Raw genomic sequence first — 19,240 nt, forward strand, 5'->3', positions numbered from 1 at the left:
AGGGATTTGCTCCAAAGAACCATTTCCAAACAGGTCCTCTTCCCCGTATCCTAATAACCGTTCTTCTCCGTTACCTGTGGTGGGTGGTGGGCTAGGAGGGAGGTGTAAGCGTTTAAGAGCCATCATTGAAATCAGGGGCTGAAAGCTGGGCAGTGGTGGCGCACGCCTTTAATCCCAGCACTTGGGAGGCAGAGGCAGGTAGATTTGGATTTCTGAGTTCGAGGCCAGCCTGGTCTACAGAGTGAGTTCCAGGGCTACACAGAGAAACCCTGTCTTGAGAAAACCAAACCAAACCAAACCAAACCAAAAAAAAAAAAAAAAAAAAAAAAAAAAAAAAAAAAAAAATTGGGGTTGAGAAATTAAAGAACACGCTTATAACAAAAAAAAGTCACCATGAAGTCATCCATCCCATTAGCACTGGGGCCTCTGAGCTTTACAGCAGGAAGCCAGAAGCAGCGCCCATCAGCCTGTGCACATTCCATACACGTTCCCCTGGAAACCCAGCGTGGGTGTGTAACTCAGTTCCTACAGCTGAGCTCCATGCCCGACACTGCTCTGTATTTCCCATCCCAGGCGCAGCTGGCAAAATGCTCACACACCTTCCACGCCCCCTAAGCTTCTTGCTTCTTAAGACATTCCCACAGATTCCTTTTAGGGGTGGGAGAAAGAGAGATACTGTTATTATTCAGAAAGAAAATTATTTAAATGAACGTAACCCTACTTTCTCCACACCTTCTGCTTTCTTTCTTTCTTTTTTTTTTTTTTTTTTTTTTTTTTTCCAAGACAGGGTTTCTCTGTATAGACCTGGCTGTCCTGGAACTCACTCTGTAGACTAGGCTGGCCTCGAACTCAGAAATCCGCCTGCCTTTGCCTCCCAGAGTGCTGGGATTACAGGCGTGCGCCACCACTGCCCGGCTCACCTTCTGCTTTCTATCAGAAAAGGGTGGCTGCCTTGATCGATAACTTTAAAGCCAGACACATCTGACCATCCAGCTAGTAGAGAGGAGAAACATCATCTTTGAGCCACACATAAGGACATGGAAGACTTCAGTTCTTCCTACTGTAAGTCAGATTTAGAAAGGGGGAAAAAACCTTAATTTTTCTCCTGTAGGGAAGACAGAAATACACTGGGGAAAAAAATAAACCAGACTCATCCATGAGTATATTTTTCAAGCCAATATCTCTTCCAGGGGAACATGTTAAAATTAGGAATTACTGTCACTCCACGTGCATACCTAGTACACACAATAAATGACACACAATAAGTGGCACACAGCACACTCACCATCGCCGTGGACAGACAGGTTATGAGTCTTGAAGCAGTCTCCGGCATCTTCCAAGGTCAGCGTAGTATGAGCCAGCAAATGGTACTTTGCACCCCTGAGGAGGAGAGAGAAGGCATCTTTAAATATTCTTACGTGTAGTTATCTATGCGGTCAACTGTTCAAATGCTCAACGAGATAAAACCAACACACAGCCCCATCCTAAAAAATAGGGCAAATGGCCCAAACTTGACATTTCTCCAAAAACATTCAAGAGGCACACACACACACACACACACACACAAAAGTAAAAAAGGCCATTGAACATTTCCAGTGTAAATCGACCCGAGGCACCCTCTGGTTAACATGGACTACTAGGAAAAATGGCCGCTAACGTCAGTGATGCTAGCTGGGGTGTGCAACTGTCAGTCAGAGCCACGAGGCAGCTGCTGCGGAGACCACCGCAGTGGTTCCTCCAAAAACTAAAAAAAAGGGAAAAAAAAATCACAGGGTAATCCAGCAGTTCTGCTTCTTAACACACACCCACAAGAACGCAAAACAAGCATGGAAATGTGTGTGTGCGCACACGTGCGCTGTATTTACAGAGGTGTTGTTTACAAGACCCATAGTACTCAAAAACTCAAGTGTCCATCAGGCATGAATAGATAAATGCTATCTACCTCTTTACCTATCAATCTTTCTATTTACCAATCACTTACTATCTGTCTGTCTGTCTGTCCATCCATCCATATACCTATAGAATTACCTAACTTCAAAAGGAAGACAAGTCTGACACATTCTACCTACAACGTGGATGACTTGAAAGACGTTATGCTAAATGAAATATTTCTGCCACAAAAGGACAAATCTCATATGATCTCACGGGGAACAAGCATCTACAGAACTCCAAGCCTTCGGAAGTAGGACGGTGCCTTGGGAGGGTGAGTGGGGGAGGGGGAGGAGGGTTAGTGTTGAATGGGTAGAGAATTCCAGTTCCAGAAGGTGAGAAAGTTCCAGAGATGGTTTGTGGGGACGGCCGTCCAGGACAGCAAACTAAACATATTTCATAACTTTCAACTGTGTTCTTAAAACCTGTTAAAACCGTCAATTTAAGTCACATATATTCTGCCATTTAAAAAATGAAAGAAGTTTAGCTATACAGGACACACATGGTGGCACACCCTATGGTCTCAGCTAGCTGGAGGCAGAGCCCAAAGACTATGATCCTGGATTCCAAAGTGAGGCCCTGTCTCAGGGTTTCCCCGCCCCCATCTCTGTACATGGACGACAGATTTATAGTCAATACATGTTATTAGCCAATTAAGCAGCTTTATCACTTCATATTTTGGCAATAAAATCTCTAAGGTTTTCCCATCACAAATTATTTCACCAAAGGGTCTCCGTTTGCTCTAAACACTGCGTTAAATCCTATGCTGGGTGATGGGAATTCAGCCGTAAATAAGATTCAATGAGATGTTCTGGCACAGGCAGGAGGGGAAACAGAGACAAAAACATATAAAATACCAGCGATTGCTAGTGGGCATCAAACCTTTTCTATGAAGGAAACAATGTCGGTGAGAAGTATCATGCTCAGAAGGTCAGTTAGAGAGGGTGTCCCCGAGGAAGTGGCACTTAGGCAGTTACAAAGAGACCTCAGGGCTGGCCGGATGACTCAACGGGCAAACGACTTGGCTCGCCATCATGGGGACCCAAGTGGAGGTCCCCAGCAGCCACATAAACATTAAGGGGCGCACATCTGTACTCTCTGCCACGGTGGTAGAGATGGGGGATCCCTGGGGGTCACTGGCCGGTCACTCTAACTAGACAGATGAACTCTAGGTTGAGAGTGACCACGCAAGACACGCACAGTTGACCTTTGACTTCAGCAGGCATGCCAAGCGAACAGGGGGAGACACGGCCTGGGCAGGGAGAGCTGAGAAAACATCTCCAAAGCAAAAAACGGAAGCAGGCGCGTGGCTGGTGCACCTAGGGCAGGGCAGCCCGAGGCTGAAAGCGCAAGTGGAGATCAGCTAACGGGGTGGGATGGAGTTTCTGTGGGAGGGGAAATCACAGCAAGTTGAGGGGTGGGTGGCGAGCTTCAGAGCTACACGGCAGCCCCCAGGCAAGATCTGATGAAGACCCAGCTTCTCTGAGCCCTCTATGGTGTGGGGACTCCACCTTGCAGACCGCACCCTAGGGTTCTAAGAGCTCAAGTCCTGAGGGGCTGTGTGAAGAACTCCACAAAGGTTCCAGCCTCTCCCTGTCTCCCCGTCTGTTTGGATGGCCTAACTCACTACTGTCCCAATCAGTAACTAGGTAAGCAGCACCCAGGCCCACTCAGACCTCTCCTGTGGCCCTCTGACGTTTCTACTTCCGTCACTCTGAGCCCTTGCTCTTCCTTTCCTTTTTTTTTTTTCTTTTTCTTTCTTTTTTTTTCTGGTTTGTTTGTTTTTTGGATTTGTTTTTTTCGAGACAGAGTTTCTCTGTATACCCCTGGCTGTCCTGGAACTCACTCTGTAGACCAGGCTGGCCTCAAACTCAGAAATCTGCCTGCCTCAGCCTCCCAGAGTGCTGGGATTACAGGCATGCGCCACCACCGCCGGGCGTGGTCTCTCTTTAAAACACCTCAATTGTACTTGCAGGCCTCAACTCCCTATGTGAGAACACACTGTTAGCATCTGTCTTTTCCACGTTAACTCCTGTCTGGCTGTCTGACAAATGCAATCTCCTTCCGGTTATGGGCTTAAAAGGTCTCGAGTCTCTACCTCATTAAAGGTGAGGGAGGCCGTCGATCGAGCCTTCTCACTGTGGTCCTGGTTTTGTGTCTATATTAGCACAGCACTCTTGCCAGAATTCTTAAGGCATCCTGGAGAAGAAATGTGTATCTTGGTAGCAAATGGTTAGGAAAATCGCATGTGGGGCTGGGCTCAGTGGTAAAAGGTTTGCCTAGTATCTGTGAGGCCCTAAATTCAATTCCCAGAACAGGACAAAAAAAAAAAAAGAATTTCTGTTTATAAATATCAACCATATTTTCCATGCTGGCAACCTCAATTTTATGAGTTTTTATGGTTTTATTATTTTCCTGAACAGCAGACTCTTAAGCCATCCTGGAGCATGTTAAAGGTACACGTGTGCACACACAGACACAGACCGACTCTGACAGGAAGTTCTTCCACTGTGCCAGCTGTTATTTCACAAACTTACCTCCCACTAAATCTTTAATGAGATCTCGATAATAAAAACACGTACAGAGTTAGCAAGCGCATGCGCGTTCTTTCATGGGATCTCTATGATTAAAAAAAGCATGCACAGCAAGCATTCAGGAACACATACATCTTCTCTAAAATAAGAGAATACTCTAGGAAATATTCTTTAGGAAAGCCTCTTTTAAAAAAAATTTTGTTGGAAGCCAGGCGTGGTGGGGCATGCCTGTAGTAATCCCAACCTTGGGAGGCAGAGAGGTAGGTGGATTTCTGAGTTCGAGGCCAGCCTGGACTACAGAGTAAGTTCCAGGACAACCAGGACTACACAGAGAAACCGTGCCTCAAAAAACCAAAAAAAAAAAAAAAAAAAAAAAAAAAAAAAATTATGTTGGGCTGGAGAGATGGTTCAGTGGTTAAGAGCACTGACTGCTCTTCTAGAGGTCCTGAGTTCAAATCTCAGCAACCACGTGTTGGCTCACAACCATCTGTAATGAGATCTGAAGCCCTCTTCTGGAGTGTCTGAAGACAGCTATAGTGTACTTACATATAATAAAAAAAAATTTTTTAATTAAAAAAATTAAAAAAATGTTTTAAGTTTCTTGTATATGAGCATTCTTCCTGTGTCTATGTCCATGCTTGGTGCCCACAGAGACCAGAAGAGGGCAGAAGATCTCTAGGAGCTGGAGTTACGGATGGTTATGGGCAGCCAGGAGAGTGCTAGGCATTGAACCCTTGAATCCAGGTCTTCTGGAAGGGTAGCCAGTGCTAGGAACCACTGAGCCCTTGATCCAGCCCATTCTCTTAGTTTCTGATTGTGTAGTTTTTACTGACCGGAATAACTTCCAACACATAGTGTTTCCAGTTAACGTTTATGAAGGCCTCATGCTTTGTGTGAGTTATTCTCAGCTAGCAACACCTGTTCCATATGGTCTACCCTCAGCTAGCACTGCCTATTCCATGTGGGCTACCCTCTGCTAGCAGTGCCTGTTCCATGTGGGCTACCCTCTGCTAGCAGTGCCTGTTCCATGTGGGCTACCCTCTGCCAGCAGTGCCTGTTCCATGTGGGCTATCCTCAACTAGCCCTGCCTGCTCCATGTGGGCTAGCCTTGGCTAGCACTGACACACACCACGCACATTTCCACAGAGCCTTTTGCAATTAAGCTTTCATTTTCCCCTAACATCCATGTGCAACCCCACGCCCCTGCAGAACTGAGGAAGTGCTGGAGAAAACTGGAGAACGAACTAAAGAAACTGAGGCATTCTTCCAGCACAAGGACCGTCCGGACAGCACACAGCCTGTCAGCACGACGCCAGCTGTGCGGTAACACGGTATAATATAGGAGCACCCTCCCCAGATGCTCATTTGGTCTCTGGAATTACATTTTTTCTGAAAACTATTAAGTGTTTTAAATTGATAAAAGCAATCTTTTTTTCCCTTATGAAAGAAAATGAAACAGACTTCCTGTCCGCGACTGGACGCAGAATGTGTTGTTATCTTTTGGAAAAGGATTACCGACAGCCATCTAGGGTTGTCTCCGTGTGTCACTGAGCCTACAATAAGCAATGGAGTTTCTTTCAAGGAAATGGATTTCTCAATGGATTTCTTTCAAGGAAAAAAAATCGAAAAAATATATAATTATAATAGGTACCTGAGGCTAGGTAAGGCCCAAAAGGGGGATTAAGGTAGAAAGAGGCTATCTCGGACAGGCAGACAAGCGGAAGTCCCTCCTACACAAGTCATAAAGGTGTGGACACCTGAGCAGAGAAGGGACAGCTCAGTCAAAGGACAGTTCACAAAAACTCCAGGAGCTCAGGCCGGGTGGCTTAGCGGCCCACGCAGGGCCTGGTTGGAGGGTAGTGAGAGAGAAGGGCGGTGATGCTGGTGCCCAACCGGCCAGCAGGGGGCGGAAGCTACGCACAGCACCAACACGTGGGATAAAGACACTGGATCTTTCTCTGGGTGACACCTGGAGGAGCACGGTGGGCGGATGGATGGGTTTCGGATAGAGGCAGCTCTTAAGGCCTGAGCCCTACCAGAACGAAACGGTCCCTGTGGCCGTTGTTTTGTGGGGAAGTGTCTAAAGTGCAAACAGAAATATCAACTAGGGCAGATGCAGGCCTGGGGCAGTGTGGAAGGAGGTGACATATTAACACCTTCTCAAAGCTGACTCAGTGTGAACACAGCTTCGGAAGAACACCCTGGCTTTCTGTGCAAGCAACTAGAAATGATGGGATTACTAATGGGGGTGGGGGATTAGATACGGACTCTGGTTTAGATCAATTCCATTTAATTGCCCATTATTGGGCAGGAAGGTGGACGCTGAGCCAGAAGACAATGAATATCTAAATTTGAGAGCTCCAGGTATAGGGGTGAAATTTAATGAAAGAGAGAGCCAAGTGTGGTGTTGCACAGGCCCGGCCCTGTGGGAAATGGCACTTTGGAGGTGTGGCTTTACTGCAGAAGGTGTGGCCTTATTAGAGGGAGTGCGTCATTGTGGAGGCGGGGCTTTGAAGTGTCATTCATATATATATATCAAGCAGATCAAGATGTAGAACTCTGGGCTCCTCCAGCACAGTGTCTGCCCGCGAACCGCCATGCTTCCCGCGGGGATGATAACGGACTGAACCCCTGAACCTGTAAGCCGGCCCCACGTGAATGCTTCCTTGGTCGCGGTGTCTCTTCACAGCAATGAAAGCCTAAGATACCATGAAAAGCCTGTGACCAGTGAGGACAATTTGGCCTACGTTGGAAAGCCATGAGCACAGGAGCGTGACCAGCTGGGTTTATCTGGAAGGAGGGCACCAGTGCGCCCAACGCCACATGTGGCACAGTGCGGATGCCTCGCTGATCGCTGATCGATCGGGGCTTCCCGTGGGCTGGGATTCGGGGCACGGGAGGAAGGCCGACTCAAACGATCTAAGAGAGCGAGGGGAGAAAGAGGTGAGCCCAGACTGTGGAAACCATCTCCTGAGACGGAGAGCTATGAGGTCCTTCCGCTGGCTGATAGATTTGGGAGATGATAGAAGGGAAGGCGATGGCTGAGGGAAGCAGGAAGTGGGAAGGAATCATCTCAGTCACCGAGAAGGCAGGTCCAGTGGGATCTAGTTCTCAAGAAGATGAGCCCGAGACACACGGAGGCGAGACAAGTGGGCTGGTGAAGGCCCGGACAGTATCAGCAGCACCAGAAACACAAGGGTCGGCCATGGGAGAGGAATAGAGAGAACTTGGGGGTTGGGGGAGAAAGAAAATCATGCCTAATCCTTTATGAGGAAAAGTCAAAGGCCGCAGAAACTAAAGGGCTGCCCGGTTGTAACAAGAGCTGCCAAGGTTGGTCAGTCATCATCAGGACATCCATCTTAAAACTGGGACTAGTTACTTCTCTCTTAAGCCCTCAGGAGTGCAGGTGTCAAAATGATACAAAAACAAAACTAACAACAACAAAGCATTTACCCAAGCCTGGTGTGATGGTTTGTATAGCTCGTCCCAGGGAGTGGCACTATTATGGGGTGTGGCCTTGTTAGAGGAAGTGGGTCATGGGGGATGGGCTTGGAGAGCTTTCTCCTAGATGCCGAGCATGCCCAGTCTGCTCCTGGCTTCCTTTGGACAAAGATGTAGAACCCTCAGCTCCTCCTGCGCCATGCCTACCTGGATGCTGCCATGCTTCTGCCTTGATGACAATGGACTGAACCTCTGAACCTGTCAGCCAGCCCCAGTTAAATGTTGTCTTTTATAAAACTTGCCTTGGTCACGGTATCTGTTCACAGCAGTGAAACCCTGACTAAGACACCTGGAGTCCACCCACGGCAGCAGGAGTAGGAGGAGCAGGACTCTGAAGGGAGGAGAGAGAGGTGGCGGAGGGTGCACCATCCTTGCTCTAAAGGTCATCGATGGATGTGGTCAATGGTGATAAGACCTTGGGACATCAGAAAGGTACAAGGCCAAAGGCCATGGGAAGACTCCCATGTTGCAGACCGGGCCAAGGTCTGAGGAGCTCATGGAGCAGACAAGTTATCTTTGTGTCCATTAACTACAGGACAGAAAACATCCAGGAGAGAGAGGAAGAAAACAAGCAAACAAAACAAAACAAACAAAAACCAAAAATATGCCAGGGTGTATTTCTAGCAGTCTCCCTCTCTCCCCCTCTCTCTCTCTCTCCCTCCCTCCGTCCCTCCCTCTCTCCCTCCCTCTCTTTCTCCCTCTCTCTCTCTCTCTCTCTCTATATATATATATATATATATATGTGTGTGTGTGTATACATATATATGTATATATTATATGTATACATGTATATTATATTACATATTATGCATATTACATTATATATATTATATATGTATTACATATATAATCTCTACATATGTATATATATACATGCAATGTATATGTGTATTTATATATACATATATAAATTATAGTGTCTTGCATATTTCTTATATATTTTTCTTAATATATAATATTATGACAATACATATTTCTAGGAGATACACTATAATTTATTCTTACCGACCACCACACATGTCACTTGAGATCATTCACTCCAACACAGCTAAACATGAATGGTGTTCTTGCTGTGCACAGCAGAAAGCTAGACCCTGTGCATCTGTGCTCTTGGAGCACTGGGAGCACTGGAGAAAAGGCATGCTATTCGTGTGGCCAATTTACGTAAAAATTATGCAAAGACCAAATTACTGGGTTTTTGGGTTTTTTTTCGAGACAGGGTTTCTCTGTATAGCCCCGACTGTCCTGGAAATCACTCTGTAGACCAGGCTGGCCTCGAACTCAGAAATCCGCCTGCCTCTGTCTCCCAGAGTGCTGGGATTACAGGTGTGCGCCACCACTGTCCAGCTCAAATTACAGGTTTTAAGGTTTTTCTTCAGCTTTGTGTTAGGTTGCTTCTCTGTCATCGCTGTGATGAATACCATGACAAAAAACAACTTGGAAAAGAAAGGGTTGACGTCATCCTATAGCTTATCATCAGTCTTGGAAGGAAGTCAAGGTAGGAACCTGGAGGCAGGAACTGAAGGTGGGCTTTGGACTAAAGGCTACTTACTGGCACAATCCACATGGCTTGCTTTCTTATATACCGGGCACCTTTTCCAGGGGATGGCACTACCCACAGTGGGCTGGGCTGGGCCGGGCCTTCCCACATTAATCATTCATCAAGAAAATACCTCCACAGCCTTGCCTACAGGTCAATCTGATGAAGGTTATTTCCTCAATTGACCCTAGCTTGTGTCAACATGAGTGTGTGTGTGTGTGTGTGTGTGTGCGCGCGCGCGCGCGCGTGCATGTGTGTGTGTGTGTGTGTGTGTATGTGAATCCAGCATGGGCTTAAAAGCATGACCATGCCCAAGAATGCAACTCCCCAACTGATAAAAGGTAGATACACAGGTCATTAACCTTCATGTCCTGGGAATGGTACATCTAAAAATAACAGTATGAAAAAGAAAGGCACTAATAATCCCTTCTAGAAACGGGTTTGCTAGGATACAGCCAGCCCATGACAGGGCCAAGGTGGAACTTCAGAGGAGATCTGGGGGGTGAGGCCTAAACACACATCACAGGGAGGAGCTTAGATGCAGGGGAGGAAGACAACCCCTCAGAGGCAAAGCAGCATGCCCCACCCCTGTGCTTCCCCTTCCTAGATTCTAGTCCTGAAATTCGCTTTCCTAGCGACCTGGTTGGTGTGGTTAAGCCGTGGTAGCTGAAAACCACGTCTGAAAGTCTGGCTGGTGGAGAACCGTGACTCCTTGCTTTCCTTTCAGGTAGGTACTCCTGAGAGGCAGCATCTCCCTCCCGGGTCCAGGTGAGCAGAGGGGCAGGGACTTCTGGCTCACCTTAGCAAAGGGAAAAGAGCAGGAAGTTCAGAGAGCACAACTTGACTTGCTGGTGGCTGGCCCATCTCATTAACAACGAGCTAAAATTAAGGGGCAACCATCTTTTCAAGGAAAACAAACAATGTAGTAACTACCTTTCACAAGAGTCGCTTCCCTGCTGCAGGGTCCGTTCCAAGGCCAGTTGTATGGGGTGGGAGCTGAGTGATCCCTTCGTTACATTGAGAAACTACATTAGCTTCCCCATCCTCAACCCTTCTAACAGTATTGTTTCAAACCACAGAAGCTTCACTTACTGGAGATGTGTTAGGATGCTTTATACCTTCATTCTAATTTAAGATGCAGCATGGGCGATTCTTGGGTGATTGATTTTTATTTTATGGGTATGTGCTTTGCCTGCACGGTCATCTGTGCGACTTTCGCATGCAGGACCCTCAGAGGCCAGGGGGGACCTCAGGTGCCCTGGTACTGTGGTCACAGACAGACGAGCTCTTAACCACTCTTCACCCAACATCTTGTTCTGATTTTATATTTAGTTTATCTTCTAGTCACCTAAAGTGTCACACATGACACTACAAGTTTTAACAGAATTTTTTTTAAAGTGTGTTTGAACAATGAAGAACACTGTCCTAGTCCCAATACAAAGGCAGTTAATTCGGCTGTTAGGGGGAAACTGGCAAGTTCTAGCTGAAGAGATTTCGGTAAGCCTACATTCCACAGATAAGAGGAGGAAATGAGTCACGTCAGGGAACGTTCCAAAAAGACCGCCAAAAATGTTCACTGCCTTCTTTAAGCCCAACAATACCATTTTATGATGGTATTTGAAGTCGCTTCATTTTTAGCCCGTGACTAATTACATGGGCATCTTCCAAACCAACAATGACTTCACTTGAGAAGCATTCTGGTCAGGATTAACAGCGTGTCTCCAAAACATTACACTCATTCCTTTACCGAGTACCCAAAAGTTTAATCAGTTACATTTTTTTTTCCTATCAAGTAGACTGACTGCTATAATATTGGGGGTGGGGGAAGGAATTAAAAGGTATGGAAAATAAGGACTACTTAGATGATAGTCAGAAAAAAAAATGCATGCTTGTCAAGAAAAAGAAAAATAGCTCTATTTGGCCAGATACCGTCTCCTAGTTACACAGTATTTTATAGGCACTCATTTTGGTTAAAGGCTAAATAAGACCTGCAGTGCAAGTCTCAGCACTGGACTTAGTATCTTAAAAAGCAAAATTTATCCTCTGCACTCTTTGAATACCAATGCTATGCACAAGCTCCTACCAAGTACCGAAGTGGATGTTTAGAGGGGCTTCAGGCTGTGTGTAAGCAATAATGGAACACATGAGAGGCTCCCACAAAAACCACTGGGCTTCACGGAGAAATGCAGGCCAGACAAAGGTCTAGCCTCATCTACGCCATTGTCTATGGGTCTAGCCTCATCTACATCATCTATAGGTCTAGCCTCATCTATGTCATCATCTATGAAATTACAAAGGGGACCTGAACGTGAGACCACATCTATATTGAATGTCCCATGTCAAGGTTCTGCCTGGAGTGCTTCTGCAGGAAAGGAAAGCTCTAGGGAGAACGATCACGATAACGCGACGAACAGTGCAGTAATTAAGTGCCTATTGTATACAAAGCCCAAGGATTAGCTTACTGAATTTCGTAATGATGGTCCTATGGGATCAGATATCCCTGAATCACTGTCCTTATTTGGTGGGGGTAGAGCAGGGACTGTATTAATCTGCCTTGGGTTATACAAATAGTAAGTGATAATAAAAAAATTAAGTACTCATCATCAAAGAGCAAACTTTCCCTCTATTTGTTGTTGTCACTTGCCGTGATGGCTTGTATATGCTCCGCACAGAGAGTGGCACTATTTGGAGGTGTGGCCTTGTTGGAGTGGACATAGCCTTGTTGGAGTAAGCGTGTCACTGTGGGCGTGGGCTTTAAGACCCTCATCCTAGCTGACTGGAAGCCAGTCTTCTCCTAGCAGCCTTCAGATAAAGATGTAGAACTCTCAGCTCCTCCTGCACCATGTCTGCCTGGATGCTGCCATGCTCCCACCTTGATGATAATGGACTGAACCTGTGAACCTGTAAGCCAGCCCCAATGAAACGTTGTCCTTCTAAGAGTTGCCTTGGTTATGGTGTCTGTTCACAGCAGTCAAACCCTAACTAAGGCACTTGCTTTCAGGGTGTCTGAAAGCCCCAAAATGTCCTTGAGAGCAAGGGGCTGTGTCTAAGCACCTCTGCCTTCCAGTAGAGGAGCTGAAAACTCAGAGGAAAGAAAGGCAGCATGTAGGCGCAGGCGCAGGCGCAGCTGGAAGAGAGCACCGGGAGCGAGGTTCTGGTTGTTCTTCAACAATGTTGCTCTTAGGAAAGGCAACCCCTGTACCAGATGGCTACCTCGGAAGTCTCTTTCCAGTCTAACAAATATGGAGCTTGAAAGCAGAATGACGTCATCTCTATAAACAAGAAATGTTTCTACTACTTCAGTGGTCTGAAACCACCCCACCATCACCCCCACCCCCGCAGTCTCTAGCATTCGAATGATCTGCCCCCAGTTTGTGTGCTGTTTGGGGAGGCTTAGGAGGTGTGGCCTTGTTGGAGGAAGTGTGCTGTGTCACTCTGAGCTTTCAAAGCCCCTCTCTGTGCTTGGCACCCTGAGCTCTCAGCTTCCCTGATCCTGCCCACGTGCCTTTGCTCTACCATCATTAACACTGATTCCACGGAATTCAGAATAAACTTTTCTTTCTATAAGCTGACCCAGTCACGGTGTATTACCATGACAACAGAAAAGTAACCGACACAGATGCCTTATGACAGTGTTAAACCCATTTCAGCAAAACCCAACAGGATTCCGGAGGAAAATGAGTATCTTAAGTCTTATGTCTCAAGGGAGAAGAACCAAGGACCCCTGCCTCGGTTTCAACATCTCTGTTGGAGAGAATCTTCTAGGACTGCGGACCAAAAATTGTCATTCATGTATTTATGGGTCAGAAAATCAATTCAGTGACTCATAGATGCTATTTCAGTAAATCTGAATAAATTATAATGAAAAAATATACCTAACAGGATTTCACAAATTATCCAGGGCTGACAGTGCTACCCACTGGGCACTGTGCAGTCAGTCATAGTATACAGCATATTTCTTGGTTTGAGCCTCTATCAAAGCCATAAAAAAAAGAAAAAAAAAACTGGGCGGAAGTGGTCCACACCTTTAATCTTAGTGCTGGGGAGGCAGAGGCAGGTGTATTTCTGAGGCCATCCTGGTCTACAAAGTGAGTTCCACACTACACAGAGAAACCCTGTCTCGAAAACCAAAACCAAAGCCAAAACCAAAAACAAAAATCAAACAAAAAAACCCAAAACAAAACAATAAGAAGAAGAGGAAAAGAAAGAGAGAAAGGAAGGGAGGAAGGGAGGGAGATAAAAAGGAAAGAAAATGGCAGAAAGCCACCAGAAGCAGAGTATCTGGCATGGGAAGAGTTCTTAGCTAAATCTTCATTTCTGAGGCTTTCGGGATCAACACTTAAGGCTATTTCATGTCTGTGACTACAGAACCTTCAAGATGCATGGAAGAGCTAGCTCTATTAGCCATGCAAAGACATTTCAGGAATGTGGCCGAGTCAATGCTTTCCAAGTGAAGCACATACCTAAAACTGTGGAGAAAAACATTATGTTTAAGGAAAGAACAAGAAGGAAATCAGGGCTCTGTGCAGAAATGCTGACTCTGGGTGTTAGCATTCTATCTAAGCTCCGCCCACAGCCAGGTATGCTCCGCCCCACCATTGCCTGGCAACAGTCAGGTATGCCTGACTCATTCATTATAAAAGGATCTGCTTGGCTGGTCCTCGCTCTCTCTCTCTCTCTCTCTTTTTTTTTTTTTTTTAACTTTTTTTTATTCAATATATTTTTTATTTATGTTTCAAATGATTTCCCCTTTCCTGGCTTCCCACTCCCCGAAAGTCCCATAAGCCCTCTTCCCTCCTCCTCTTCCCCCATCCACCCCTTCCCACTTCCCTGTTCCGGTATTGCCCTACACTGCTGCACTGAGTCTTTCCAGAGCAAGGGGCCACTCCTCCTTTCTTCTTGTACCTCATTTGATGTGTGGATTATGTTTTGGGTATTCCAGTTTTCTAGGTTAATAACCACTTATTAGTGAGTGCATACCATGATTCACCTTTTGAGTCTGGGTTACCTCACTTAGTATGATGTTCTCTAGCTCCATCCATTTGCCTAAGCATTTCATGAATTCATTGTTTCTAATGGCTGAATAGTACTCCATTGTGTAGATATACCACATTTTTTTGTATCCACTCTTCTGTTGAGGGATACCTGGGTTCTTTCCAGCTTCTGGCTACTACAAATAGGGCTGCTATGAACATAGTGGAGCACGTATCCTTATTACATGCTGGGGAATCCTCTGGGTAAGGGCACCCTCATTCGTAAAAGAAACTTTACTAAAGCTCAAAGCACACATTGCACCTAACACAATAATTGTGGGTGACTTCAACACTCCACCCTCCTCAACGGACCGATCAGGAAAACAGAAACTAAACAGGGACACAGTGAAACTAATTGAAGCTCTGGACCTGCTCCTCGTCTCTTACTCTTGCTCTGTCCTTTCTTCCCTTCCCTCCTCTCTCTCCACGCTCATGGTCGCCCTCTCCTCCTCTCCTCCTCTCCTCTCCTCTGACTTTCTCTGCCTCTACTACCCTCTTAACTCCCTGCCCCATTCCCTGAATAAACTCTATACTCCACCATACTGTGGCTGGTCCCTCGGGGCGTGGGCCCGCAGAGGCACCCCTTCCCCATACCTGTCTACACCTCCATAGAACATACCCTCCCTTTATCTTTTTATAGGCACATCATATGGTTCCATGACTCAGCTTTGGAAAAAAAACCAAAGACAAACAAACATCAAAACCCCCCACAATGAATAAGGACCCCTGCCTGGAGCACACAGCAATCACGCCTCCAAAGACGAGCTCCGTGAAAGGATGTGCCGGTCACTCTGAGGGACCCCGTGATCCAGGAGGGAGGATTAGAACCACAACATGGGAAAACATGGATGTGTAACAACTTAAGCGCTCGGACAGAAGCAGGCCCACCCCTAGGCCTGTGACCAGCACGTCTTTAAGTCTAAAACTTGGTCAAGCGTAAACGTCATTTTGTATTGTTTCTCCCTCTCTCCTCGCCACTGACTTTCTTGCAGTTGTGGTTAGAGAATTTGTGAAGGTGGCTGTCTTCAGGAGCGCTGGCTTATGGAGAAATGCAGGGCAACTGAACAGGGCACCTATCCTGCACCTCTCCCTCCCAAGGTTCAGGGATCAGTGTGGAAGATGGCAGAAAGGATCCAGGAATCACAGGTGATGGGTCACTGCATGGAGACTGTGTGTTCTGGAGACAGGTCTCCCTGTCCTGTGACCAGGGGGCAGGGCAGCCGCTCATATGAACTCGGAGCAGCTTTGACAGCATCCACAGGACCTGTGGCAGCCCAAGCCAGACCACATCCCAGCATGGTGAGGGAAGTTGGACACAGTCTCACCGCTTGCTGTAGAGCTATTGGCTACTGTTAGCTGTCAGCTAAAGAAACAGACAGTGTTCTTTAAGACTGTAGCCCCTGGCCAATCAGCCAGGATCCACGCATCCGAGCGTATTTTGGGCAGCACAAAGTTGTCTGGAAGGACCTGTCGGAGTGTGGGGAGCAGGACATGAAGTTGGGTGGGTAAGAGGTGAGGGGTGGATCTGGGGTGGGAGGAACTGCAGAAGATGATGATTTAGGATCCAAACACCTTGCGCCAAACTCTCCGAGAAGTAATTAAAAAGAAGAAGAAACGCAGGGCAGATCTAGAGAGCCATCCGATTCATGACTCCGGTGAGACGCGGAATTATGTGCAAACAGCTCTATGGTGGAGGATGCATCAGGCTAGAAACTCCCGAGCTCAGAAGGGAGACAGGGAGCCCCTAACAGCACACAGCAAACATGTGAGCATGCGCTGGACTGAGAATCTCAATCCAACCAGTCCCTCAGACCCACCATAAGGAACAGGAAATCCAGGAGCCAGGGAGATGCCTTCAAAGCATCACAGAGACATCATCAGTTAGATCACCTATACAGGCGCCCCACAAAACCTGATTTCCTCAATAAGTAAGGCTATGTCAAAACAGTGGATGGAATTATAATAGACTGTAACAAACCTAAAAGGCTCACTCACGTGCAGTCCTACTGACCTGATTTGAACAGACACACCTCAAAGGTGTTTTTTTCAGGACTGTATAATCTGAAATATACGACTACCCAGTCACACACGATTAATTTTTTCAGTTTGCTAAATGCGATAATGATATTCTATTGGTTTGTTTAAAAACATTAAAAAAAAAAAAAAAAAAACCAGCCGGGTGGTGGTGGCACATGCCTGTAATCCCAGCACTCTGGGAGGCAGAGGCAGGCGGATTTCTGAGTTTGAGGCCAGCCTGGTCTACCGAGTGAGTTCCAGGACAGCCAGGGCTATACAGAGAAACCCTGTCTCAAAAAAAAAAAAAAAAATCCAAAAATCCAAAAAAAAAAAAAAAAAAAAGACACACACATAGAAATCCACTTAGAGTCAGGTAGCAGATACTTGACACACACGGGCTGCTTTTGAGAAAACCGTTCCATCTTTCTCGTTAGACATGGTATCCCAAATGACTCAAAAGCAGTTCACCTGACTTCCAGCCTTCAAAGGAAGGGGCCGAGCGCATCTCAGCTGGGTAAATACCTCACAACTGGGTTCCCCTTTGCTGCGGGATGCTTTCCCAGCTAAAGTACAAACACACATCCGAAAGCCCATGCTTGGAAAGACCTCACCCACTGCCTCAGAAAGCTTACGCCACGGAACTGACGATCAAGCAGGCCTCTTGGTCCTCTTCCTGGAGTGCGGCGCTGATCTTCCTCCCCGTGGCTTTGCTGATGGACGTCTTCAGCTTTTTAGCCAGCTTCCTTGGGGTGTTGGTGATGGAAGGTTCCTCTGCACTGCAGCTGTAGACTTCTAGCTTTATCCGGAAGTCGGGCCCCGCCTCATTGCTGGAACCAAGAGCAGTTATCAGGTTCAGAGTCTAATTCAGCAGAGAACAAAACTAAAACCCCTCAGCGCCTTCCTACTATTCAAAATCAGTGTTTCAACCATACGCAAGGAGACACCATATCCACATTTATTTACTTTCTAAGTAGCCTTAGAGGGTCACTGTGACTTTTAGAGCTGGTAGATTCTAAACCCAGAGTCTTGGGGACTTGGGGAATGACTTTTCTTTTCTTTTCTTTTTTAAAATACTCAGCAAGCAAGCATGTGTACCTGAGTCCATTCTCCAGAATCCATTTTTTTTTAAATGCCAGGGACAGCGGCATGGCTCTGTAATCCCAGTGCTAGTGAGGGGAAGGCAGGAGAATCCTTGGCAGTTGTTAGCCAGGCAGCGTAGCCTGAGCAGTGAACTCTAGGCTAGCAAGAGACTGTCTTTAAAATCACAGTTGACAGGGCCCAAGGTCGGCCTCTGGCCTCCAGATGCACATGCACATATATGTATGAACACCCCCATACACATACAAGAACGCTCAACACTCGGAAAAACATGCATGTACACACGCATACACCACACACACACACACACACACACACACACACAGGGCTTTGCTTCCTTTGAGCCAATATAAGCAAGCAAAGAGCTCAAAAAAAAAAAAAGAATAAAAGACTCTGATAGCGCTGCTTCTCCTCTGTAGTCCTTCAATGCCGCCATTTTAAGTGTTTATATCACGTGTGTAATTTTTCTGTAGCTCTCTTCAGACACACCAGAAGAGGGCATCGGATTCCATTATAGATGGTTGTGAGGCACCATGTGGTTGCTGGGACTTGAACTCAGGACCTCTGCAAGAGCAGTCAGTGCTCTTAACCACTGAGCCTTCTCTCCAGCCCACATGTGTAATTTCTGGAAAATGACTATCGTCTCTGAATGGAATCTATGAGACCTCAAACTCCCATTTGCCTTCGTAGCCAGACCGCCTCACCCACCGTCGCCAACAGCTATCAACACTCCACTATCTGGTTATAGAGAGGGGAAGGACCCCAAGACTAACATAAAGGGATGTACTTGAAAGCACAGGCCCCCAGAGGGCGGGCTCTGTCTTCACAAAGCACTGTGCGCACAAGGAGAAGAGACCCGATAGGGCACTATTCAAAGCCATTCAGAAACTCTCTCATTGGCCTAGGGAGATGGTTCGGTGGGTAGGAGAATGCTTAACAAGCGTAAGGACCCTAGTCTGGGTCTCCCAAGGCCGTAAGTCAGGTGCAGTGGCGTGTGTCTGTGAGACCCACGGGCCTGCTTGCCCGGTTATTCCTGCCTCACACTAGGTAGAAGGCGAGGGTCTACACCGGAGGTTTGCCTTTGACCGCCACACAGGCTCTGTTTCACAAGTGCCCTCGAAGTCACACACACAAACATGCACACAAAGAAGATAGATAGATAGATAGATAGATAGGAAGGAAGGAAGGAAGGAAGGAAGGAAGGAAGGAAGGAAGGAAGGAAGGAAGGAACTCTACAATCTAGGAGCACAAAGACTGGCTATACTCTTTCCAGGTACAATAAATTACCATTAGCATAGAAAGTCACCGTGTTGTTACTAGAGTGCAACACACAATACCATGTGGTGGCGGATGCCTTTAATCCTGGCACGTGAGAGGCAGAGGCAAGTGAATCTCTCTGATCAAGGCTAGACTGGTCTACAGAGCCAGAGCTGGCTCTGGTCTTCCAGGGCAGCCAGAGCTACACAGAGAAACCCTGTCTCCAAACCAAACCAAACCAAACCAAACCAAACCAAACCAAACCAAACCAAACCACAACAAAAAAACTACTCTAACCCCCCCCCCCAACAAGCCAAGCAATAGCAAAAATA

At 46.7% G+C, this 19,240-nt stretch overlaps 1 protein-coding gene across 1 annotated transcript in view; it reads right to left on the reverse strand.

The window, feature by feature from the left end:
• The window catches only part of Rtkn2 (rhotekin 2), a 63,699-nt gene that overhangs the window by 24,151 nt on the left and 20,308 nt on the right, over nt 1-19,240 (reverse strand). Inside the window, exons 6-7 of the mRNA XM_052164189.1 lie at nt 17,186-17,380; nt 1,286-1,380 (exon numbers count right to left, since the gene is read on the reverse strand). Of these exons, the coding sequence (XP_052020149.1) occupies nt 1,286-1,380; nt 17,186-17,380 (290 nt within the window). The remainder of the gene's footprint in view (nt 1-1,285; nt 1,381-17,185; nt 17,381-19,240) is intronic.

The sequence above is a fragment of the Apodemus sylvaticus genome, chromosome 19 (genome assembly GCF_947179515.1).
Source record: "Apodemus sylvaticus chromosome 19, mApoSyl1.1, whole genome shotgun sequence".
Classification (NCBI taxonomy): domain Eukaryota; kingdom Metazoa; phylum Chordata; class Mammalia; order Rodentia; family Muridae; genus Apodemus; species Apodemus sylvaticus.